This window comes from Solanum dulcamara, chromosome 10, assembly GCF_947179165.1.
Source record: "Solanum dulcamara chromosome 10, daSolDulc1.2, whole genome shotgun sequence".
NCBI classification, from domain to species: domain Eukaryota; kingdom Viridiplantae; phylum Streptophyta; class Magnoliopsida; order Solanales; family Solanaceae; genus Solanum; species Solanum dulcamara.
This window is the reverse complement of record NC_077246.1, coordinates 22,810,184-22,836,519: the sequence shown is the minus strand read 5'-3', so window position 1 is coordinate 22,836,519 and position 26,336 is coordinate 22,810,184. Positions and strand designations below refer to the sequence as shown.

The following is a 26,336-nucleotide window of genomic DNA, read 5'->3' as shown; positions in this document are numbered from 1 at the left end:
TGCCCAGAATGGCCTCTAATCGTGCAACCTTGTTCCGTAAGTCATTGTAACTGTTTCCGCCAGCCATTGTTAGTGTCGAAATCCTTTGCTCTGATATCAGTTGTTAAGGGGTCAACTAATGATAATCTAACCCACTTTGATAGCCTAACTCTAAGACTCAGCCTTTCTTTCTTTTTTCTCAATCTCGTTTCACACTTAGACAATGCCTACGAAATCAGAAACACACAAGCACATACAAGAATAAGTCTCAACTTTGTATTAAACTCATGCGATAAAGAAGTACATAAAAATCCATCTTACAAAATTTGATCCAATGACTCTCTGCCTGTGACTGATTTGCTTGTGCTAATAAATAGGCCAAAAAACCCAGTGACATGCCAGTCATATGCCTGTAAAGTCAATTGACATATCCAATTGATAGGCTAATTCAAAATTCAAATTTACAAGCTTATCTAAAATGCTGACAAAGGCCTAAATGGTTAAAAACTACCCAACCGCCTAACTGCCCACGGATGTGCGAGGCACATGTGGGCAACCTTTACTTTTGGCACCAAAATCTGCCTCTGGCCGCCCAAACTTGCGTTTGCCCACATGCCTGTACTGTGCCTAGGTCCTGCCTCACACATCTTGCCATTGTGGTCCAGTCTCCTCAGTCTTTGCCTCCTTTGTCTAGCACTTAACCCATTCTTGTTTTGCCCAGCCCTTGTCATTCCTTAGCCACGTCTTGCCTTGCATGCCTTAGCCACGACATTGCCAAGGTTTTGTCAATTGAACTTAATCTTGATTGATTGCATTGGGCCATGACTAGGTTCATCAGTAAATCCCTAGCCTTGCCCAGCCACTCGAACCATCTAGCTGAGGGTCTAACAGCATCACACTCTTATTGAAATTGACCTCGATATCACACTCTCACCAAAAATGACCTCGACATCACACTTTCTCTAAAAATGACCTCGACATCAGACATGTCCTTCCCATCACAATGTCTAAGAACAAAATGTAATTTGACATGTTCACACAATAATGAGGAAATGACAAGTTCAAGCAATTCACAATTATAATGGGATTATCAATTCATATCATAAGATCCACATCAATGTCAATATCAAGTATTTCACACTTTCCAATCACAACCATAATAACACATTGCCTTTTTATTTACCCTGTTCATTTATTAAGATTAACTCATATAAATAAATAATTCATCACCTTATTCCATTACTTCCCAACACATAAAAGAAAGGAGATTCGATGATTCTAAATATTTACAGAATTTTAGAAGCATACAAATAGCTTTTATCAAATATAGACATATTAAAGATGTGATGCTTATCACTAGTGAGTGCCTTGACACTAGAAGGAGACAAGAGAAGCCGTACAATGTCCAGTGAAATAGAAAAAAATACAACGTTCTGAAGAGTCTAACAAAATGTTAATTTGAAAATTCATCACAATCTTGAAATGAACTTGGCTCTAATAAACTGCTCGAAAATAGCTTTCTTCTCATCAATGCACCTTTTTCTCCGCGGGATCTTTTGGCTTAAGTTTTCTTTTTTCAATCATGTCCATGCATTAGATTTGGTATCCCCTTTTCTAAGTCACATTTGATCTATCTTGCCTATCACGTGTCATGTTCTAATTTGTCCAGCCATCTAGTTCGATTTTTACCCCATATAATGATATTCTACTAAAATAGGGTTCCTTTTATTGAGGAAGCAGATGTAGAGAAGAAGAATAGAGGGAGGCGGGCGGCCAAGGGGAAGAGAGAGGAGATCATGAAGGGATTACTATTTTTTAATTTTAGGGTTTAGAATTACAATCATGCACATTTTGCATATATAAATTATCATCTTGCATACATCATGAATTATTCTATCAAGTGGCATATATCAAGGATCAAATAATCTAACCTCCATATATAAATTATCATTTTGATATTTTTGCACAAAAATGTTGATGTAAGGTCGGCTGGTGCAAGAGAGATAAACTTAGGGGAACTGATCACATTTTATAGAACTTATGAGGATATTTCTGCAATTTTCGGAAAGTATTATTCCTCACGAGTAAAATTTCCTAGTATCGAGGAGCTCGTAATAAGTAGTAGAGTAGTACTCAAAGCAGAAAGTTCACGTTGAGCAGGGGAAAATGGAAGTCGGAAAACTGGTTTTGGTGTTGAGTTATTTACAATATGTATACCCTCTATTTATCCTTTACCTCTTTTACCTTCCATTGGACAGAACTCCACAGCCACAGTTTGATGTATCAACTTCTTCCGTCAAGTATTTGCCTGGCTTCGGTTTTCTTCCTTTTAAACTTGATACTGGGTAACAATCTCTTTTTTTTTTCTTTTTTTTTCTTTTCTTTCTTTTTCTACAAGATATTTTATCAAAATTTGTTCTGTTACTGTGAGTCTATGATAGATATATAGGGGTTGGTGAAGGTGAACAAGTGCAGCTGTTCTATTATTTTGTGAAGTCAGAGTCGGATCCTGAAACCGACCCGCTTATACTATGGATCACCGGTGGACCCGGTTGCTCTTCACTTGAAGGATTGACTATGGAATTTGGTAATCTACTTGATCATAATACGTAGTAGTAGTTGTAGTATTCACTTAATTTTTATGTTTACTTGGAAAATCTTTTAGCCCTTTTCTCCGGTGGTTGGAGAGATTTGATTTTGTAATCCTTTATAAATTTGTTTTTAGTCTCTCCGGTCTTAGATAAGAAGCTGTGGAGAATACGAATTAGGGTACAAGGTTAGTCGGTAAGAGTGTGTCATGCTAGTAGGTAGGAGTGCATTGTCTTGGTGCCTGTTCCTAGTAGTCATACTGCTATGCTTGTAGTTTCTTGTTCAATGATTTTGTTGATATCTGTTGTTTCGTGTAGTTCAATGGTAGTATTATTTGGTTGTAGTACGATTCTGCTACTATCTATTGTTTTGTTTACTATCTATCGTCTCTTGTACTTCCATTACATCCTTTTTAGTCTGTTTTTGTCTTGAGCCGAGGGTCAAGAGAAGGTCTTCATATACTCTACTCTCCCCAGACCCTACTTTGTAGGAATACACTGGGTATGTTGTTGTTGTTTCTTTCTACGACTACGAGATATGTTCATTTTTACACATGAGACATACTCATTATTATGTTAATAATTGAAAATCTAGAGCCGTGTGGACTAATCAATCCAATTTGGTAAAACATCCAGGTCCTCTGCACTTTGATGATATGGAGTATAATGGTAGTTTACCTACTCTATCATTGAATCCCCATTCATGGACAAAGGTGAACATTTACTTTACTCTTTAAGAAAATGTATATAAAATTTTGAATGATTCTAGATTGTTGAAATGTCAATAAATGAAATGGTTTAGGTGGCAAGCATAATCTTTCTAGATTTGCCAGTGAAGACTGGATTCTCTTATGCAACAACTGAAAAGGCAAATCATACAGATAATTTACAAACTGGTGAACATGCTTACCAATTTCTTCAAAAGGTAATTTCTCTCATTTCCTTTTTGTTTCTTTGTGCTCTTTTATTTGGATTTTCAGTCATCCTGCTGCTTCTTTATCAGTGAGATGAATGACAATTTGGTCTTGAAAATTTCCATTATAGTTGAAATTAAATAGCTTTTGCTTTAATCATGCACAATTTGATTTTCTAACAGTTTTCATCTCTTCTACATTACTGTTCTTCTACATTTTGCATTAGTTTGCTAATATTTGTATTGCCATTTTGTAGTGGTTGGCTAATCATTCAAAGTTCCTTCAAAGTCCAATATATATTGGCGGTGACTCGTACTCTGGGACAACTATTCCAATTGTTGTTCAAACAATATCAAATGGTAAGGTTCTGATGCATAAACACTTGACTTCACCATCAAGAATTTAGTTTAATCTTATTCTTTTCTTCATTGCTGTAATTTCATTCTAGATTTGATTTCGTATAATAATTATATGCTATGACATTTCTCCTAAAATTTGAAGTTCACAACTGAATGAAGTCTTACAATTATGAACTGCATTTCTCTAAATGCTATAGGATTTCTGTGTTAGTTTGGACCTATAAAAAAAGGGATCTCTATGTTGTTTGGATCAATTGTTATATTGCCAGAGTTTATATCAGATACTAAGATATGGTTAATGATTAGTTCACGTGTGCTCAATTGTAGTGTCATTCACGCACTTGTTAATTGATTGTGAAACAGAGGAGGAGTTTTGATCAATGCGTGGATACTATCTTCTAAGCCCTCTGTTTCATGTGCTCTAAAAAGGATTGGTGAGACAATAACAATGACTAGGATAGGTATAAAGGACTCTTATCTACTCCATACCAAGGAATGCAAGCACATCCACTTGATTTGGACAGAATATCATAGTTTAAGAAGGTGTTTGTTGGCTAAAGTGACTTTGAGACTTTTGTTTGCAATACGGCTTTATTCCTTTCCTTTTGAGAAGTTTCTGCATCTGATTTAATAGTAAGACATGGTTTGCAAAGTGAGATTGATACTGCAAATGCTCTATTATCAGGCTGCAAAAAATGTACTTTTGCCTCTTTTAGGAAGACAAAGCTTGAATGTGACAAAACATGCAAGAGGGGGAGGGTGAATTGAGTATTTAATATATTTTCAACTTCTTTTATGGAATTAACTACTTTCAACAATGGTCCTTACAATTTTAACACTAGCAGAACTTTGAGCGAACCAAGCAAATAAGTTACTAGCAATTAATAATTAGAATTAAGAATTCAAAGAGCAACAAACTCAGATTTTATAGTAGTTCCATTTAACAGTGTGGCTCTAATCCAGTCTCCCTTCAACTTGAAGCGGTTCCACTCTGGTGAACTTCTTGTTTTACTTGAGTACAAGCAACAAGTGGTTGTACACGCACATCACAGACATATGGATTTAGATTCTCGATCAACACAAACAAATCTGCACCTGTGTGGTTTAATACTTGCACTCAGATTTTTGCTCAACTCTTCTCAACAGTTGAGAGCTTAGGACTTCAAGTTTTTCTAAGTACAAAGAGGTAAAGTATCCTGCAACTGTTGAGATAGTTGTCTATTTACAGTAGAGTGCTCAGTAATGAAAACAATAATGATTGACAGTAGAGAGCTTTGAAGTGAAGAGGGAGTGGTTCAGAATTGCTATGATCCAGTGCTTCAGTTCTGCTTCTTCCTTCAGTGTCTCATTTTATAGTTGAGTCTTCAAGAATTGATCTATCTTCTAGACTTTGAGATTTTCAGGTGAATCCAGCTTCAATTGTGGGCTTTTCAATCCTTGATGATTCTTCTTTTCCTTGTATAGTTCTGCTAGCAGTTTTCAAATCTTAAGCTAGTAGACTTGCATGACTTTTCAGCTTCCTTTGTATTGCTTGACTAGCCGCTGCATTTGGATTTCTTCTTTCCATATATACTCGGTCGATTAGGTTAGTTTGCAGTTAACTTCATGCCTTGCTCGAGTAACATTCATAGTGGGTACTTTAAATAATTACTTCTCAGTCCTTCCGTTGATGAATCTTTTTGGTACTGTCTTTCATCGTAAAGATCCAGTCTTGATTTATTGCTTGAATCTCTTCTGTGATGGTCATTTTTTTCTTTAGATTCGACTGTTTGGCAGCTTATTCCAGTCTTCAGTCGCTGCTGATCTTTTCCATATTTAGTTCCTTCCTCAATATTCTCGACTGTTGTGACCCTTTCCTTTTATATCTCAAGTTGGGTGTATCCCTTGTATCTTTTTGTTCACATTGCCCTTCTCCAAATATAACTTCCTTGTATTTCGTTCGAGAATCTGTCTATGTGCCTCAATATTGACACTTACTTTTGATTGAATTGCATAAATGGCCTTTTCAGATATATCCCGTTTTAGTTCCTGTCATAAGTTAGAAATTTAATTAAAATTTGTTTTCTCAATTGTTGTTATCATCAAAAGTAACTGATAAATTATGAACCCTTGGGCTAACAAAATACATAATTATCTGCTATTTATTGCTTGACCGACAGACCGAGATATTTGTCAGTCAGTTAAACTTTGCTACTTCAATTTTTTTTAGGTAAATAATAAGAATGAAAAAAATCATAGAGTTGTCACAAAATATTATGTTGCTGCATTGCATTTGCAGATGTCGTGTTACACTTTCATTTCATAGCTTTCATGAATTTTAGCTTTTACAACATTTAACTTAAAAAGTTATAGTAGTAACCGTTAGCGGTGGAATCAAGATGTGGTCTCTTCGTTTCTTTTATGTATCATATTTTGATGTAGGTTCTTCATCCCAGAAATTTTGCACAATGGCTTGCTATTAAGAATTATGCTCCTTTCAAATGTTTGTCTATGTATATGCATGTATTATAAAGAGCTCAATGCTCCCTCTTCACTGTGCAAGTATTCGATTTGCAGTCAATTAGAAGGATTTCAATGCACTTCGACTCTACAAATAATTCTACTTTGACATTCATTAGAAGTTTTAATCATGTAGGGAATGATGCGAAGACCAAGCCAATGATTAATCTTAAGGTTTGTGATTTTGAAGTCTTTCTACTGCATTAAACATATGTTGTGTGTTACATATCCTTTTCATACAAAAAGTGTGCACATGTACATTGACGAGGGTGCCAAATAGGAGACTTAGATAGGCATATTTTCCTACCACATGGATGTGGCTGATCAAAAATCTCTTTTTTGCCAAATTTTCTCCCTTAACTTGTGCAATCAAACAAGCTTGGGCACTAGAGTTATCGTAGGAAAATAGACAGGGAGCAAATCATGGGGCAAAAGAAGAACGAAATGAATATTTAATCATATGAACAAGCAAAATAAAAGATTTATGTGGTTCACCAATATGCCTGTTAAGAATGTTGTAAATGAGACTATTATTTAGTATTAGTCAGAATTAATTAGATTGATTCTTTCCTGTGTAGTCAAAATACTTATTTCCTATTTTTGCACTTGTGTATATTCACTATTCAAACCAGTGGCTTGAGGGTATAATAAAGCTTAGTGTCTCTCAATTCTCTTCTCTGTCTTATTTACTCACACGTCGTCAGATCCCTTCTGTTAAAACTCTTGCTGTGCAATCACCACAGACGTCAGGGAGAAAGATAAGATTGTCAGCATGCATTTTTTGGTGACCATAGAAGTTGTCCGACTCAACTTCAGTTTCTAGAAATGTTAGAATGAAAACCAGCACTACCACTATGCTCTCTTTAACAACTTAAACTTTTAGATGAGATGGTCACAAACTTCAACAGTTACCACTAAGACAGCTTATAACAAGAATGAAAACCAACAATACCACAATGCTCTCTTTAACAACTTAAACTTTTAGATGAGATGGTCACACACTTCAACAGTTACCACTAAGACAGCTTATAACAACCACTTAGTATGACACCACAATCACCTGTATAATAGGTCATCATATTTAGTACTTTAAATGTACAGTAACAACACGAGGTCCTGGATGATTGCTGCCTACTTCAGCCATTTGTGTGTATGCCATTAATTTCTTGAGGCATGCTTTCAGTGTATGCATCTTATACAACAACAACATACCCAGTAAAATCCCACAAGTGGGATCTGAGGAGGGTATAATATATGCAGACCTTACCACCACCTCGTGGAGGTAGAGAGGTTGTTCCCGACTCGGTTCAAATGCAAAAAATCGAGGTATAAAGAAGGAGACAGTGAAGAAAATATAGCAAGTAATAAGGAAATAGTACAAAGTCTAGCAGAAGGGAGCAAAAACAACAAGAAAATAGTGTGATAGCAAAATAAACAACACATGAGGATAGATTATTGAAAACAATAATAAACAATGATAAATATCAAAAACAAGAACTGCAATATTACAACTAGTACAATGGCAAACACCAATCCCCCCAAATAAGACAACACTATACTACCTACTAACCTTCTGCCCTGATACGTGTCCTCCACACCTTCCTATCTAAGGTCATGTCCTCGGTAATGTGAAACTGCGTCATATCCTGTCTTATTACCTCTCCCCTAAACTACTTTGGCCTACCTCTGCCTCCTAATTTTGTTGTCTCATTAGTAAGAGAAGGAACTTACTTTTCTAATAACTTCTTCATGTTATGTGGTTAATGAATTTTATTTGGATGTAGCACCCTGTAATTCGCATGAGATAAGTAAACCACTCCACTTGCATGCACAAAATATTACAATTGACTATATCCAAGGCAAGCTTATGTGCATATGATAAGGCAATGAAGTAAGAAAACACCAAGGACGATAGAATTGTATGTGATGGACTCTTCGTCTGTGTTACCACAAATGGTATTTGTGAATTGCACTAAACCACAAATGGGCATAGTATTGTGAATTGCACTATCTAATATTCTTATAAAGCATATAACATGAGATGAGTTATATTAAAGATGTCCATTCATACTTGAAAAATTTGTAGGGTTACATACTTGGAAATCCTTTGACGATTAATCCAGATGAATTAAACTATAGGATCCCATATGCTCATGGTATGGGACTTTTATCTGATGACCTGTACAAGGTAACCTATTCCTTCTTTTGCTTTGATCTTCCCACTGCAATTTCTTCATCACTTTCATTGTTGTTATTGCATTTCCCTTTAACTCTTTTAACTTTTTGTGTTCTTTGTAGGCATTAGTGTCCAACTGTAGAGGAGAATATCAGAATATATCTACAAACAATTCAGCTTGTTCTAATGGAGTTCAGACATTCAATAAGGTTCGTTTTGTTTCATTTTACGTGCTTCCACCATTTTCCTCATTTCAAATGAAAATTAATACAAGCCATGTACTTGTAGTTATGTGAGGGAATAAATAAAGAACACATTCTAGAGCCTCTTTGTGATCGTGTTTCGTTAAAGAGATACAGATCAGTTGGCCGGAGAACATCCCTTTATGCGAAGCTTCCCAACCTTGAGAATTCAATGGTGCTTCCTGGAGTTAAATGTCTTGTAAGTGTTCATACTCCATTCTTACATTTATATATACTAAACTACATTCTAAAATCCTTTTCTATAGTTTTAGATATTAATAATTTTTGGTTGGGTTTCTTACACATTCAATGTTGCAGACAAATGTAGTGGAGGTATACAAATCTTCCACATGAATATTTTATTTCTACAATAATAACTTGAATCATATTTGTCCATGTAGGAGGACTGGCGCAAGCTTTCTATTCATTGGGCCAATGATGATAGTGTTCAAGAGGCTCTTCATGTCCGAAAGGTTTCTCAATTGTCTTGATAAAAGCATACAAGTTAAACGAAATGATAAGTAATTCAAAAGTTCAATTTTAGGAAACCATTCAAAATTGGACACGATGCAGGGGAGACTTATCTTTCACATACAATGTCTACAATGTAGTACCATATCATGCCAATCTTAGCGCTAAAGGTTATAGGTCACTTATATACAGGTATGACTACTACATTTTATGTTGTTATATTTGCAAAAACAAATCTCAAGATCTTATCTATTGCTGGGCATTGTCATGCCATTATCATGTACTGAATCACAAGCATATGGAATTGCAGTGGTGATCATGATTTGACTATTCCTTTTATTTCAACTGAAGCATGGATTGGATCACTAAACTACTCAGTTATTGATGATTGGCGGAAATGGATTGTAAATGGCCAAGTTGCTGGGTAGGTAACCAAATGTTTTTTCCTTTGTTTCTGACCTTAAATGGGGAGGCTTAAGTTGTTTCATCTTTTATTTCCATTGTTCTGTAGCTACACGAAGACTTACTCTAATAATTTGACATTTGCCACTGTGAAGGTAAGTTAGTTGACTTTACTTTCACTTCAATTCTTCTCATAAATTCCCTTTATTTTTACAAGTACTTTTTGATTTCCTTAGTGGTAGTCGGTGTATTAAGAGTGTGAAGTTGTACTGTATGCCATCTTCTTCAGGGATCAGGCCATGTGGCTCCTCTTTGGAAACCTTTAGAATGTTTAACCATGCTTACAAAGTGGATATCTTACAAACAACTTTAGGTCTTCTCAAGGTCTGGAATGCTGATAACTGAAATAGATGATGCTGTTTCTTTACTGGTCAGTTGCTTGATCTTCCTCTCTTGTCTTTTTGGAAATTTTTGATGTTTATTGAGCTTTTGACGCACCACCTATGCTTTATAACTCCAGATTTCGGTTTCTAGGAAGCTTGTATCACCATTGGATCACTAGAAGAAAGGAACTTCTCTGTTATAGACTCTTAATCTTTCTTCAATAATTTGTGTTCAAAATTATATTTCACTGTTTCAAAATGAAAATTCTCAAATGCATCAACTCATTACATAAGATTCACATATAACCAGTGTTGGAGCTGCAGTAGTTGGAAGGGTGGGGGACCATCCTTTGCAGAAAAATTATAGGCCAAAAAGTTCTCTTTAGTGGATAAATAGTTAATCTTGAACACCATTGACACCATAAACAGTGACAGTGGTAGTTGTTTCCATTCTATTAAGACAAAATTAGGACCAATCGCCAGCTGTTTTAAGGCCCATATTTCAAACCAATAAATTTAATTTTAGACGGAATAATTTTTCTTTTATTTATTATTTTATCATTTGAAATATCTTTATCCTCTTTTATAATTTTCATTTTCCTTAACAAAATAATTCTACCATGTAATGTTATTTTTGTTAAGGGCTCTTTGTATAATTGTCACAAGAATAATTTATGGGAAAATGGGAAGAATATATAGTTTAAGACTTTTATTAACAATATATAAATATACTCTTATTTATTTACAAAGTAAGATTTTTAATTACAACTACATAACAATATCATATTATTCCATTAATTTAAGTCGTTTTTTTCCTTTTTTAATTTGCATGATGATTTTTTGAGAACTAAGAATTTTTCCTAATTTTTATATTCCCAATCACACTTTTAAGAATATATACGTTTTCTTTTCAAACCTTTTTTTTTGTTCTCTCTCTTAAACTTCTTTCACATACCTTTACAACGTAAGAAAATTAATGGCAAGAACAGGGAAGAATAGAAGCATATATTTCTACATTTTCATTCGTTTTCATCTCCATTTGCATAAATTCCTTGCACATTCAACTCAATTTCAGTTAATATTTGTAGAATTTTCATGAAGAAGACTCCACGAAAAAGCCCTAGGTCAATATTTCGAGAAGCAACACCAACAACTCAGTTCAATGTTTTCGACCAAGTTTTGAACTAAATGCGTTCACTCCATCTCCTGTTAAAGGAATTCATAAAGTTGTTGAAATTAGTTTAACCAAATTCAAGATTAACTTTGCCTTCTTTACACCAAAACAAACAAAATGAAACGGTAAGGAAAAATTTCTTTCAACTTTCACTACCGAATGATAGTAATTTTGAGGACGAAATTCCAATAGCCAAAAGGATTTGGGTGAACATACCATAGACATCAACAATCAAACCAAGATCGAAGGTATTCAATCATTTATTTCTATTTTTAATGTGTTTTTGTTCTACTTTTGAAATTGCATTTTTATATTAATATAATTTTTTTAATTTAGAAATTTGATTTTGTTGATATGAGAAAAAGCCCTAATTAGAAAGGGGTTAAATGTGTTGATAAAAAAGGATAAATTTGACACTACCATCCAATGTACCTTATTTTTTTGATTCTTCATATTTTTTTTTGTTCATACAATATAAATTGCATTGTAATTGCTAACATCTAGTTAATTTGTTTTTAGCCTAAGAAGAAACACACCAATGGGAATGTGTTTGATGAGATAATCGAACGTTAATCCAAAGTGAATATGCTAAGGGCTCTCCATTTGTATATTTTCTTGATTTGCCAAAAATGAAGGTTGAACCTCAAATAATCAGAAACTTGATTTATATTGAGACTATTAATAATGGTGATGATATGTTCATTATCAAATTGAATGGGAAAGAGCTTCATTTTTGGCATTAGAGAATTCCGAATCATAACTGGTTACAAATGTGATGGTGATATTGATTTTGTTTTCCATCCCGACACACCATCTAAGTTTATTGATCGTTACTTCCCGAATTCCAGCAATAAAGTGCTAAAGGCTGATTTGTTAGAGTTTGGAAGAAAGATGGTTTGATTAAGTATGAATATCTCTTTAGTATGACAATGATTTATTTCATTAGCACATACATTTTTTCCTCCCTGCTAAAGATATCGTATGTTCCTAAAGCTCATTTTGATTTGGTGGAATCTGGCCAATACAATAGTTACCCTTGGAATAATTTGTCATTTTTTGAGCTGGTAAAATCAAACTCTCGTCAATTGGGTGATGATCCAAGTTATGTTAAGTTCTCTGGTTTTCCACTTGCTTTGCAAATCTGGTTCTACGAATGTGCATCCAAAGTTGATTAGTCTATTGCAGTTTGTTCAACAAAATTTGTTACTCCTCACATTTTTAATTGGAAAATTTCCAAGGACAACATTTATTTTGAATTTCTCAAGACTGAAATGTTAAAAAAATATGGCAATCAAGTAATTTTTATGTTCACATTTCATAATGACTTAATTATAACATGTATATTCTTAACCATATCTTTAATTTTATTTTCCTGAACATGCAAGTATAAATACAAAGACATTTGATTTGACTGTAGATGAGTTGAATACCATTGAGTTGGAAGATCTTGTCGATATCAATTAATCACAGATGCACCTGACAGTTTTGTACGATAAAATGTCAACGAAATGCTTCAGGTTATAGAACGTCAAATCGAAAAGAAGTTGCCTCATATTGATGCAAATTAGAATGTTGAAGATGACAGTAAATTCACAAGTTTAAAAGATTTTGAAAAACTTTTTGAAGAAGTTTTTTTGGTGAATATTATTATATTAATATTAGTGTATATATATATATTTTTAAAATATTTTTTATATTAGTTTGACTTTGTTTCCATAAGATTGAGCAAGGTCACCTCTTGTCACAACCTAAGCCTAGAGCCTAGATGTGACACGGCGAATGAGACACTTGGAGGTACCTCACCCAAGTCTCTTAGCATTCATTAAGCATTTCATTGGTAATGATAAACAAATCAAGCATAAAACAAAAGGAATGTAGGGATTAAGGGGCTTCACATTTAATAAGAGTCAAAGACAACATAACATCTTTTTCTATGTCCAACCATACCTTCTACATTAAAGATTTGACGGGGGCTAAGACATATCCCTAACTCACCCTCAAAATAAGTGTCAAGAAATGTCTTAATAAAAGTCTTAATGTTCTACATAACATAAGCTTAGAATAATAAGGATGTTGTTCCCGAACCATGAGAATTCACCACAAGCAATCTTCAAACTAATTCGAGCTAGCCACGTGAAGGAGGTCGAGGAGAGACGTCGGTTCCTACATGGTGATATCATATAGGTACTTTGAATATACTAAGTATGTGAGTATGCTCTGAAATGAAGAACATAAGAGAGACATGAGTAAGCAATATGCATAAGTGAATGTATGAATTAGACATCATCATATGAAACCCTAAAATATTTATTTTGTGGAAAAGTGATCATAACCGACATTTAAGACCATGCGAGCTATTACATGGAATTCAACATAAGCCCCTACATTGGCACGGGAAGACTATTTTCTGGGTAGAATTCCGTTAACTTCAACATTCTTTAACTTTCACTTTATTGGCTAATTGTGGATCCACTATCCTAAATAGCCTACAAGGGCTCCTATGGTGGCACATAGTTAATGCAACATGAGGCTTTACTTAAGAACCCCTTAGGTCGAGTCCCCATCTACATGCTACATTCGGTGTTAGGTCAAATCCCACGGAATAACATTTATATATCGTAATGACATAAGCATTGTATAACTTTAGACATCAAATCATCATTAGTGGAATAGCTCATTAAAACCTTTAGTTTATAATATCATCATGACTACCATGCCTTATTTACCGTTTTACTAATGAACCTTGATTTATAAGAAAATTAGGTCTACAATCAGTGATGGCATTCCGAGTACCATGCTAATCGGACCTTCTATTTTGAAAAAATATTCAAAAGCATTGACGGCCTATAGGGAGGTCAAACATGTCATATCATAACGTTAAACATTTCATTTGATTCAATGTGAGAATTGTCCTTTCACATTGAAACCTTACTTTGGCTAAGAAGCTCTTTCATCAATCAATCATTTCATAAAGACTCCCCTTCACAAGCATTTACTTCATAACATTTATTGGAGTCAAACTTCATTTCAACTTTACTTTATCATAGGAAACTAGGTAGGTTCATTTCAAAAAGGCTTTCAAATACATTTAAAGGATACTTGTATGCATGAGAGTGATATGAATGCATCCAATCAAACATCTTAAAAACAATCCACCATATGCACTTTAAAACTACCTTTCAAACCTTCATATAAGAACATTGATAATCCATCCATTTCATGTAAATAAGAATCAACATAAGTCAATATAAGTAAATAAACTTCAAATATTCAAGAATCTATGCATTTGGAATCGTAGTATGAAAATCCATAAAAACTCATCACTTGAAATTAAGAGTCAATATACATATAAATCAATAGGAGTAAATAAACTTAAAATATACCATAATCTATGCATTTGGAACCATCATGTGAAATCCCATAAGATTTCAACATTTAAAATTGATATACTAAGTTGAGAAAATATTTGGGCTCCATGGGTGGAAGAACCCATGAATGAAAACCCACATATCTTAGATTGAAACTTTAAGAAAGTTTGATTCTTGGTCTTATATGAGGAGCCTTGAATTCTTTGAGTTTGAGAGAAAATTGGAGGGGATGATTTGAGAGAGAGGAGGATGAAGTTTAGGATTTTGGGAAGGTGAAAGACTGAAAAGAAATGACCCAAAACGCGTCCAAGTTCGTATATATAAATATTAGGTAATTTTCCCAAAATGTTCCTACAAAATCTGGAAAACTGGATAAGTCTGTGACAGGTCCGCGACGCGGACGTGTCGCACACCTTTCTGGTTGACAAAAAATGAAATTTGGAAAAATTGTTCAACTTCGTTGCAGGTCCGCGACGCGGACTTGTCGCGGACCTCTCTGGTCAACCAAGAATAACTTTTGACTCCGAACTCAAAAAAATGCAATCTTGGTGGCGTTGAAAAGAAGACTCAAAGACCTTTAATTTGATAGGTTATGGGCCACCCAATTTGTTATATTCTAGGATATATGGTCGTTTGAAGTTGACCCTTATACGAACTCGTTCGAAAACTTAACCGATAAAAATTCTTTGGAATCGGCTTGGTGTTAGAGATCCCTTATGGCCCTAAAACACATCTAATATTCTTAAAATGCTTAGAAATTGATCCTAACTCATATATACAACTAAAAGTCACCGAGTTTGATCCTATACGCCTAAAAAGAATGGTTCGAGTCTTGGCATAGAAATTTTCCAGATGTTACACCTCTCAGCAGCTTCAAAGCCATTTGCTTACTTTTCCATTTTTGCATGTAGGTCAGTGAAATTTCATGTGCTTTTTTCAGGTCCACTTGTATGTCTCTTGGTATGTAAATGATTTTCGTATCACTATACTTTCCAATTAACATTACACCAAGCACACCAGAAGTAGATTGACATTTTGAATAAATTATATCCTTCAATGGACATATGTATAGTGATACGAAAATCATTTACACAGCAAGAAAATGGACCTGAAAAAAGCACAGAAAATTTTATTGACGTACATGCAAGCATGGAGAGGTAAGCAAATGGCTTTGAAGCTGCTAAGAGGTGACCTTGTTCAATCTTATGAAAACAAAGGCAAATTAATATAAAAAAAATCAAAAGAATGATATATGCAGTAATATTAATATATAATACTCACCAAAAGAACTTTAAAAAGCTTTTCAAAATCTTGTGAATTTACTACCATCTTCAACATTTTGATCTGCATCAATATGAGGTAACTTCTTTTCGATTTGACGTTCTATAACTTGAGGCATTTCATTGACATTTTGTCGTACAGAACTCTCAGGTTCTTGGTTCTCGGGTAGCTGTGATTTATTGGTATCAATAAGATCTTCCAACTTAATGGTATTCAACTCATCAACAGATAAAACAATGTCTTTGTATTTATGTATATTTGGAAAAAAAAATTAAAGGCCAAACCCATCGGTGGCCATGTAAAGTTGGCGTCAAATTTCACTTAGACACCTTAATTAAGTTTTTTCATTTTAGACAACTTATGTCATGTCTCGCTGTGTCATTTTGACACTTTTCGCTGACTCAGCTTAGCATGTATGCTGCACGAATTTTGAGCACGTAAGAAACTTTTTTTTTTTATAAATATTTTTTTCTCCTTCTTCTTCATCACTCTTTCTCCCTCCCATCTTCTCCACTTCCCATCACACTCCATCACCACACAACTTTTTAAAAAATTCTACAAATTTTACAAGTTACATTCTTTGATTCTTTCATCTTCTTTGAAAATCAAATTTACATCTTCTCTTCATTTTAAGAAACTAAACTGATTTCAAGGATACAAAAAAAAGAAATCAACTTCTTTCAAATGATTTATATTTTTACCTTCTTCATTGAAATTAAGAAATAAAACTGATTTCAAGGGAACAAAAAAAGAAATAAGAAACCTCCACTTGAAAAAAAAATAAATTCTTTTACATATTTGTCATTGTAAATCCTAATCAAAGCATCATAAGAAATCAACTTATTTCAAATGTCATACAAAAACTTCTCGGTTTGATAGAATTTAACTTATTCTTCCAATTTATTTTATTTTGTGAACTAACCCCTGTTCTTGCCTTTTTGGTAGACAAGAACAGATGAGAAGGGAAGAGGGCATAAGAAGAAGAAAAGGGGTGGGGGCATGAGGTTTGATATTGATCGAAGGGAAAAAATTAAAGTAAAAGTATGTTAGTTTTCTTTTTTTTAAAAAAAAAAAAAAAAATTCACGTGTCACATAGTGATTTATTTATTTTTTCACACAGGTGACGTTTGAATGTACGCGCTTAGATTGATTTTGAAAATATGAAAAAAAATGTCAAAATGATACAGCGGGATCTGACATAGGGTGTCTAAAATGAATAAAGCTTAGTTGAGGTATCTAAGTGAAAGTTGGTGCCAATTTTAGGGGGTCATCAATGGATTTGACCAAAATTAAATATATAGTTAGAAACATACATGTTATAATTAAGTCATTATTAAATGTGAATATAAAAAAATTACATGATTACCATATTTTCTTTACATTCCATTCTTGAGAAATTCAAAATAAACTGTCCTTGAAAACTTTTCCATTAAAAATGCTAGGAGAACAATTTTTGATGAACAAACTGCAATAGACTGATCGACTTTGGATGCACATTCGTAGAACCAAATTTGCAAAGCAAGTGAATGTTGGGGGGAGGAATCACCACAACTAAAGTTTGATATGATGAAAATAATGAAAATAAATTGGACACGAGAATTTTACGTGGAAACCCCTCTAACTGATAGAAGGGAAAAACCACGGGGTAGAAGGATCTCACTATAAAATATGGAGTACACTATTCTCAAATACAAGGAGAAAACAACAATTAACACTTCTCTCTTGTAAAAGGAACAACTACTAAAGAGGACACTCAAGACTACAATATTTATCTTGGTGTATAACTCTCTTTGTATTCTTACTCTCTCTTTTTGGGATGGGATAAATGAGGGCAAGAGGTCTTCTATTTATAGGAAACTAGAAACGCGTAAAATCCGCGTATTGAACCTTCTTTTTTTGACTACGCGTTCAAAATGCGTTTTGTTCATTTTTTGACTACGCGTTCAAAATGCGTTTTGTTCTTTTTTTGACTACGCGTTCAAAACGCGTTTTGACTATCTTGCATTCTCCCACTTGAAGATTTAATTGAGAATCAATTAATTCTTCACACCATCCTTTTTACCCAATTACTGCAATGTTACGTTTCTGCTAGGCCAATAGAAGATCGACACCATATGAACTTGTTACTGTTGATCGGCTTCGTAAACATATCTGCCAGGTTGTCATTAGTGTGAATTTTCTGAATATCCACACTACCTTCTTCCACCTTCTCACGAACAAAGTGATACTGAACTCGTATGTGCTTTGTTCTTGAATGAAATGCCGGATTCTTTGCAAGATGCAAAGCACTCTGACTGTCACAAAATAGAGCAATCTTCTCTTGTTTGTGCCCGAGCTCCTCCAGTAACATCTGCATCCATATTGCTTCTTTGCTAGCTTGTGTAGCTGCTACATATTCTGCTTCCGTCGTAGATGTTGCCACGATAGATTGCAGTTTTGAAACCCAGCTTACAGCTCCTCCAGCAAGAGTAAACACATAACCTGTGGTGAACTTACTTTTATCAAGATCACCTGCATAATCTGAATCAACATAACCTTTAACAGTAAAGTATGATCCTCCATAACACATTGTAACATTTGAGGTACCCTTGATGTATCTCAGGATCCTCTTAACAGTATTCCAATGCTCTCTACCAGGATTAGCCATGTATCGACTAACCACTCCCACTGCTTGTGCAATGTCAGGTCTTGTACATACCATAGCGAACATTAAACTTCCCACTGCTGATGCATACGGTACTCGAGACATCTCCATCCTCTCTGTTTCATTGCTAGGACACATACTTGAGGATAACTTGAAATTAATAGGAAGTGGGGAAGAAATTGACTTACAGTCTTGCATCTTGAAGCGTCTCAAGATTTTCTTCAAGTAGTTCTTTTGAGAAAGCCAAATCTTCCTATTATTTCTGTCTCGGTGAATTTGCATCCCTAGAATCTTGTTTGCTGGTCCAAGTCCTTCATTTCAAACTCCCTAGCCAACTGTGCCTTTAAATTTGTGAGATGATCTTTGTTGAGGCTTGCTACCAACATGTCGTCAACATACAATAGCAAAATAACAAAATCGTTATCACCAAATCTCTTGTAATAAACACAAGGATCTGAACTATGTCTGTTGTATCCAAGACTTATAATGAAGGAATCAAATCTCTTATACCAACATCTCGGCGCCTGTTTGAGACCGTATAGAGATTTGTTCAACCTGCAAACCAAGTTCTCTTTTCCCTGTTCTTCAAAACCTTCTGGTTGGAGCATATAAATTTCTTCTTCAAGTTCTCCATGAAGAAATGCAGTTTTGACATCCAACTGCTCCAAGTACAAGTCAAATGTAGCACACATCGCTAGGACCACTCGAATTGTTGTGAGTCGAACCACCAGAGAAAATATCTCATTGAAGTCTATACCTTCTTTCTGAGCGAATCCTTTCACCACCAATCTTGCACGATACTTCTCCACTTGATCATTACCATTGCGTTTGATCTTGTAGACCCATTTATTTCCAATGGCCTTCCTTCCTTGTGGTAATTGAACAAGATCCCATGTTTTATTTTTATGAAGAGCTTCAATTTCTTCTTGCATTGCTGCCACCCATAGAGATGATTCTTGGCCTTTCATAGCCTCGTGAAAAGTTGAAGGCTCTCCATCTTCTGTTAGTAGACAGTATGCAATATTACTCTCCATAGAATAATCTGAGTGCCAAGCTGGTTCTCTTCTCTCCCTAGTTGACCGTTGAACTTGTGGAGTTTCGATCTCAGCTTGCTTTTGTTCTTCGTGCTTTGGTGCTGCTTCAGAAGAAACTGGAACTTCTTCTATTTCTTCAACTTCAACTGTAGTAGTCTCTGATTTTTCTTTTGAAGTGCTACCTTCTTTTACTTGTATCTTGTTTTCAACAAATACAACATCCCTGCTGATTACCACCTTGCGGGCTGTGGGATCCCACAAGCGATACCCCTTGACTCCATCAGCATACCCTAAGAAAATGCATTCTCTGGATTTTGGATCCAACTTCAATTTTTCTTGGGTGTTGTACATAACATAAGCAGGACTTCTGAATATATGTAAGCGAGAATAATCAGCTGGTTTTTCTGTCCACATCTCCATTGGCGTTTTCAGATCAATTGCGGTTGATGGTGACCGATTGATCACATAACAGACGGTTTTGACTGCTTCTGCCCAGAATGATTTTTCCAAACCTGCAGTTGCCAACATAGCTCTTGTCCGTTCCAACAAGGTTCTGTTCATCCGCTCTGCTACTCCATTTTGTTGTGGAGTATATGCCACCGTGAACTGCCGTTTAATATCTTCTTGTTTACAGAAGTTATTAAATTCATCACCAGTGTATTCTCCTCCATTATCTGTCCTCAAACACTTGATCTTTTTCTCAGATTCAAGTTCCACCCGCGCTTTGAATTCTTTGAAAACCGAAAAAACATCTGCCTTCCTCTTGATTGGATACACCCAACTTCTCCTGGAGTAATTATCGATAAATGACACGAAATATTTCGCTCCTCCTAGAGACTCCACCGGTGCTTGCCAGACATCAGAGTGAACCAGATCTAGTATTTCCTTGCTTTTAGCAGAGGAATTGCTAAACTTCAGTCTATTTTGCTTACTGGTAACACAATGCTCACAAAAGGGTAGTGAAACCTTTTTGAGCCCTGAAAGAAGTTTTTGCTCAGCAAGAATCTTCAAACCTTGTTCCGACATATGGCCAAGTTTACGATGCCACATCATCGTTGATTCTTCAAATGAACTTGCTGACGCGGTTGATGCTTCTCCTTCTTGGTGTGTTTCACCTTTAAGCACATATAGGTTTGCCGCAAGTTTTTCCGCTTTCATCACTACAAGCGCTCCTTTGGATATTCTCATGACTCCAACATGAGTCTTATATGAACATCCATTATCATCTAGTTGTCCTAAAGACAATAGATTCTTCTTCAAGTCTTTTACATGTCGTACCTCCTGGATGGTGCGAACCGTGCCATCATACATCTTTATTTTGATGGACCCAATACCAATAACATCCAAAGCATGATCGTTTCCCATGAACACAGACCCTCCTGAGATAGGATTATATTGATGGAACCATTCTCTCCTGGAAGTCATGTGCCATGTTGCTCCTGTGTCCATGATCCAGACATCAGCGAAACGTTTTCTGCCTTCATTATTTGATATTGCCTCACTACATAAAATATCGCCATCATCCGAGGTACATGCAATATTCCCTTGAGCATTTGATGGCTCAGGGTTTTCATTCTTCTTCTTGAACCGACAATCTTTCTTGAAGTGCCCTTTCTTGCCACAGTTGTAGCACTTGATATTCTTCTTACTTCTTGATTGAGATCTGCCATGATTGTGACTCCCACTGGGGCCACGTTCCGTTGGTCTTCCTCTCACCATCATCAAAGCTTCAGCTTGCTGCGAACTTGCTTGTCTGTCTTCCTTATTTTTGCGCCTATTTTCTTCTTCCAAGACAGCGGCTGCAATTTCATCAAAAACTAGACTGTCTGTATTGTTCGTCAGGTTGATGATGAGTTGATCATACGAGTCAGGCAGACTTTGAAGTAGAAGCTCCGCACGTTCAGTACCCTCTATTTTGCAACCCATTATTGTAAGTTGCAAAAATAGAGTATTCAAAGTATTGATGTGTTCAGTAACTGACATGGACTCTGCCATTCGAAGAGTATACAATCTTCTTTTTAAAAAGATTTTATTATGCAAAGACTTGGCCTCATACAACCCTGTAAGAGTATCCCATATTTCCTTCGCCGTCCGCTTTTCCGCCACACTAGACAACACTTGATCAGCTAGTGCCAAGTGTAGATCAGCAACTGCGTTGCTGTCTATGTCGTTCCACTTGCTGTCATCAACAAAGTCTGTGGGCCTGCCTTCAATTGCAGCTAAGCAATTGTCTTTTCTCAATATCGCTTTTATTTTCATTTTCCACAATGAGAAATTCGTCTCATTGAATTTTTCAACATCAAACTTTGTTGTACTCGACATTGTTATTTGCTTCACATCCTTCTAGATCGTTTCTGAATATTTTTGCGAACAATCGTGACAAACTGTACCGTCACCGAAATTTACTATTCACGTGAATAGTACTATTCACCGAATTTTACTATTCATGAAAAGTTACTATTCACAGATAGTACCTTCGCATAAAATAGACAGAATAACCGAGGGCTCTGATACCACTGTTGGGGGGAGGAATCACCACAACTAAAGTTTGATATGATGAAAATAATGAAAATAAATTGGACACGAGAATTTTACGTGGAAACCCCTCTAACTGATAGAAGGGAAAAACCACGGGGTAGAAGGATCTCACTATAAAATATGGAGTACACTATTCTCAAATACAAGGAGAAAACAACAATTAACACTTCTCTCTTGTAAAAGGAACAACTACTAAAGAGGACACTCAAGACTACAATATTTATCTTGGTGTATAACTCTCTTTGTATTCTTACTCTCTCTTTTTGGGATGGGATAAATGAGGGCAAGAGGTCTTGTATTTATAGGAAACTAGAAACGCGTGAAATCCGCGTATTGAACCTTCCTTTTTTGACTACGCGTTCAAAATGCGTTTTGTTCCTTTTTTGACTACGCGTTCAAAACGCGTTTTGTTCTTTTTTTGACTATGCGTTCAAAACGCGTTTTGACTATCTTGCAGTGAAAAATCAGAGAACTTAACATAACTTGGGTCATCAGCCAATTGACGAGAGGCTGATTTTCTCAGCTCAAAAAATAATGAATTACTCCAAGGTTAACTACTGTATTGACTAGATTCTACCAAATCAAAATGAGCTTTAGGAACGTATGAAGCTTTGGCGGAGAGGAAAGAATGTATGTACTCATAAAACAAACCATTGTCATACTAAAGAGATCTTCAGACTTAATCAAACCATCTTGCTTCCAAAGTCTAATGAAATCAGCCTACTGGAATTCGAGAAGTAGCGATCAATAAACTTAGATGGTGTGTTGGGATTGAAAACAAAATCAGAATCACCATCACATTTGAATCCAGTTATGATTCAGAATTCTCTAATGTCAAAATGAAGCTCTTTCCTATTCAATTTGACAATGAATATTTATCCCGATCATTAATAGTCTTAGCATAAATCAAGTTTTTGATTACTTAAGGTTAGACCTTCATATTTGGCAAATCAAGAAATAATGTTTGCAAAATCACTATCATTCAGTAATAAAGTTGAAATAATGTTTTTCTTACCCTTTTGTTATGTTTGTTTTGGTGTAATGACAAAGTTAATCTTGATTTTGGTCAAACTAATATCAGCAACTTTATGAAATCCTTTAACAAGAGATGGAGTGGATGCATGTAGTTCAAAACTTGAGCGAGAACATTGAACTGAACTGTTGGTATTGCTTCTCGAAATATTGAGCTTATTTTTCGTGATGACTTCTCCATAAAAATTCTATAAATATTGAATGAAATTGAGATGAACATGCAAGAAATTTATGTGAATGGAGATGAAAACAAACAAAAATGTAGAAATATAAGAGTTTTATCCAGAATATATGCTTCGATTCTTTCCTTTTTTGCCATTGGAAACATATATTCTTAAAAGTGTGATTGAGAATATAAAAAATAGGGTTATTTTAAGTTTCAAAAAAATCAGCATGCAAATTAAAAAAGGAAAAAAAGAGAGTAAATACATCAAATTTCTTTGAACTTGACACCAAAATTTATTTTAGCACTTTAATTACACGAATGTTTAAATACTCTCTTTAACATCTTTTAAGTGAATTAAATATCTCCTTAAAGGTTGACGGGACAGAGTGAGTGCACTTTCCTAAAAGGGCGTGAAGAAAATTAAAAAAAAAAACTGAATTATAAAATTGTATACATGACATTTTTCTATTGGTCAATTAATATTTTAAATATTTTTTTATATATTAACTTTTTAAAAATCATATGAAAAATTTCTTATTTAGAAGTAATGAAATTTGTGGGTCCCATTTTTTTAGAAAAATATTTAATTTTTTCCCTCTCTTTATTTGTTGTCTTCCCCAAATACTTTCTTCCCCGTTGAAGCACTCCTTATACCTTTCTTCTTTCAAATTAGTCATTTTTTCCTTAATCTTCATTCCCCACCTCCGTCTACTACTTCCATTCAACTAACCCGTCAATTTTACAAATATAAACTTTCTTGAATTGACCCATTTTAATTTCTATTAGTTGTGATGTAAAAAATTTGGATTTATCAACTTTCTTATACAACATCCACTTTTTATTTACATTGTTAAAAAAAAAGACTTTCAAAAACATCCTCATTCCAAGGAGAAAAGTTATGGGGTTGGGGTGGGCGAGGGAGAGGGTTCAAATATGGTGAATGGCAAAGAAAAAAAATCACTGAAGGTTGGAAATGGTCGGAAAGAAAATTACTGAAGGTTGGGAATGGTGAAAATCAAGGAAGAAGAAGGGTGGGGTGGGGTGGGAGGGGGCGTAGAAGAGAAGAAATTTAAAAAGGTGGGTCACTTGTTAAAAATATTTAAAATTAATGATAATGAAAATTTAATGTATTTACTCATAAAAAAATAATTTAAATTAAGGGATAATATGATATTGTTATGTAGTTGTAATTAAAAACCATACTTTGTAAATAAATAAGAGCATAAATATTGTTAATAAAAGTCTTAAAGGGTATATTCTTTCAATTTTCTTATAAAGCTTATTCTTAAACTTGGACAATGAAAAACACATTCACAATTAGGTAGGGATTGGAATGGCTAACTAAAATGAATAGTCAAATGGAGAACGGAGAGAAACCCACGAGCAATATCAATCTTTTGATTACAAGTAAACTAGATAATTGAAATAGCTAACAAAATTAGAGAATTCTACCGTAACCGTAGAATATCTTCTATCTGAAACGTAAAACATGAGTTAATTTAATAGCTCGTTAATTGACGTACCACACTTCAAATTACCCTTCTTTTAGTAATACATAGATACAAAAAGTTTATCTTTCAATTCAAATTCTGACAAAAAAATTATATACCAAACTCAAAAACTTTATATATAGATTTTTAAATTTTATTTATTCATATTCAATGTTATTTATAAACTTTATAAATGTAATCAAAGCTAAATAGTTCAATGGATAGGCTTCAGAATCAATAAGAGTCCCTTTGATTAGAACTCTCCAACCGTGATACATCTGATTTCATTTAAAAACTTTAATTTTTATTTTTTTAAAAGGGAAATTATCTTTCAATTCAAACTCAAATATTTACTTTTAAATTTAAAATATTATCTTTGAATTTAAATTAAATGTTACTACATAATTTAGTAAATTGTATTAGGTAAAAGGTGGCTTGAGTATGCGACAGTATAAGGGACGAACATGAGACATTTAAGAAGAAGACTCAAGAAAATTGATACAGAAATGACCAATCTTGACGAGTTTTCGAATACATCAGAATGATTATCATCAAGAGTGCGTGGTCGAAGGAAGAAAAGGATTAGTGTCCTGAGGACATGGCGAAAAGGACAAAAGGATGTATACACCAAATAGTATCATACAAATATCCTGATTGGTTGGTACCACTATGTGGAGAGAAACTAATTGTAAGAGTACTTTAAACTTTTTTTTGATTAATGTATTATCTTTTGTAACCTATAAATAGTATTTTGTTTACACAATTATAAGACACGTGATTTCAAAGAATACAATAACACATTTTTATTTTTGAGCTTCAAGCTTCTCATTTTTCACTAAGTCTTTATCTTATTGCATTTATTTACGATATCTTTTTCGAATTTGAGACTTAGAGTCCTCGAACATCGGATCCAATGCAAACGTTCAATCATCGAAACTCTAATGCTCTATAATGCCTTCTTTTGCATACTTCATTATCTTTATTTCATTTTTATTTAAATTCATTGATATATTCAACTACCAACAAACTGAATCTAATAAGTTAAGCTAAAAAGTGTTTTCTTGACCTCGCATATATACAACTATATCATTTTCTCGAGTAAAACCCCGAAAAGGTGGAATGTCCTAAACCAAGGAACAAAAGAGGAAATCTAAGAAAGTTGCAGAACTGGCACCAGGTGTCGACCATGGAAGGCCATCACGAGCCGTGGTACGCACCACGCCTCGTGGTGAGCCACCATGGTGGTGATTTAGAGGCCCAAACATGCAGGGAAGGGACCATGATGAGGACCACAGACCATGGTGATCACCACGGGCGTGAAGCCCTCCGCGGAGACCCCTCCCCAAAGGCCTCAAAAAACATTCCAAGTCAAGGACCACGGACGACCACCACAGTCTGTGGAGCTCTTCACGGGCCGTGGTGTGATCCGTGATGGTCACTCCTACAAGTCTTTCTGTAGGACTTGTACCATGACCACATTTCACGGGCCGTGATGCCATTCACGGACCATTAAGGTTTCCGAGAAGAAACTTCAGAGCCCTCCCTGCAAACTCCTAAAAACTTTTGCTAAGTCAAACACCATGGGACCTCACCACG

At 34.8% G+C, this 26,336-nt stretch overlaps 1 protein-coding gene across 5 annotated transcripts; it reads left to right on the top strand.

Moving 5' to 3' along the window:
- The first annotated feature begins 1,727 nt into the window (after positions 1-1,727).
- LOC129870086 (serine carboxypeptidase-like 7) lies at positions 1,728-25,405 on the top strand. Of its 5 annotated transcripts, none has more exons than XR_008762036.1 (15): positions 1,728-2,324; positions 2,421-2,566; positions 3,204-3,280; positions 3,370-3,492; positions 3,738-3,840; positions 6,476-6,513; positions 8,426-8,527; positions 8,638-8,724; positions 8,804-8,956; positions 9,159-9,230; positions 9,302-9,420; positions 9,539-9,652; positions 9,740-9,785; positions 9,920-10,060; positions 25,164-25,405. XR_008762036.1 is itself a non-coding variant. In XM_055944674.1 (14 exons), the coding sequence occupies exons 1-14, from the start codon at positions 2,146-2,148 to the stop codon at positions 10,001-10,003; spliced, it is 1,443 nt and encodes a 480-aa protein (XP_055800649.1). In that variant the 5' UTR covers positions 1,729-2,145; the 3' UTR covers positions 10,004-10,215. The 5 variants fall into 5 exon arrangements, 1 of the variants encoding a protein (XP_055800649.1); XR_008762035.1 differs by lacking the exon at positions 25,164-25,405 and adding an exon at positions 10,165-10,439; XR_008762034.1 differs by lacking the exon at positions 25,164-25,405 and adding an exon at positions 11,707-12,232 and having other exon boundaries at positions 1,729-2,324.
- The last annotated feature ends 931 nt before the right edge of the window (positions 25,406-26,336 follow it).

Coding starts and splice junctions, on each gene's coding strand:
- LOC129870086 (XM_055944674.1), top strand. CDS start 2,146: ATGGAAGTCGGAAAACTGGTTTTGGTGTTGAGTTATTTACAATATGTA. Junction 8,725..8,803: donor GAGTTCAGACATTCAATAAG/GTTCGTTTTGTT, acceptor ATGTACTTGTAG/TTATGTGAGGGAATAAATAA. Junction 9,231..9,301: donor AGGCTCTTCATGTCCGAAAG/GTTTCTCAATTG, acceptor GTTCAATTTTAG/GAAACCATTCAAAATTGGAC.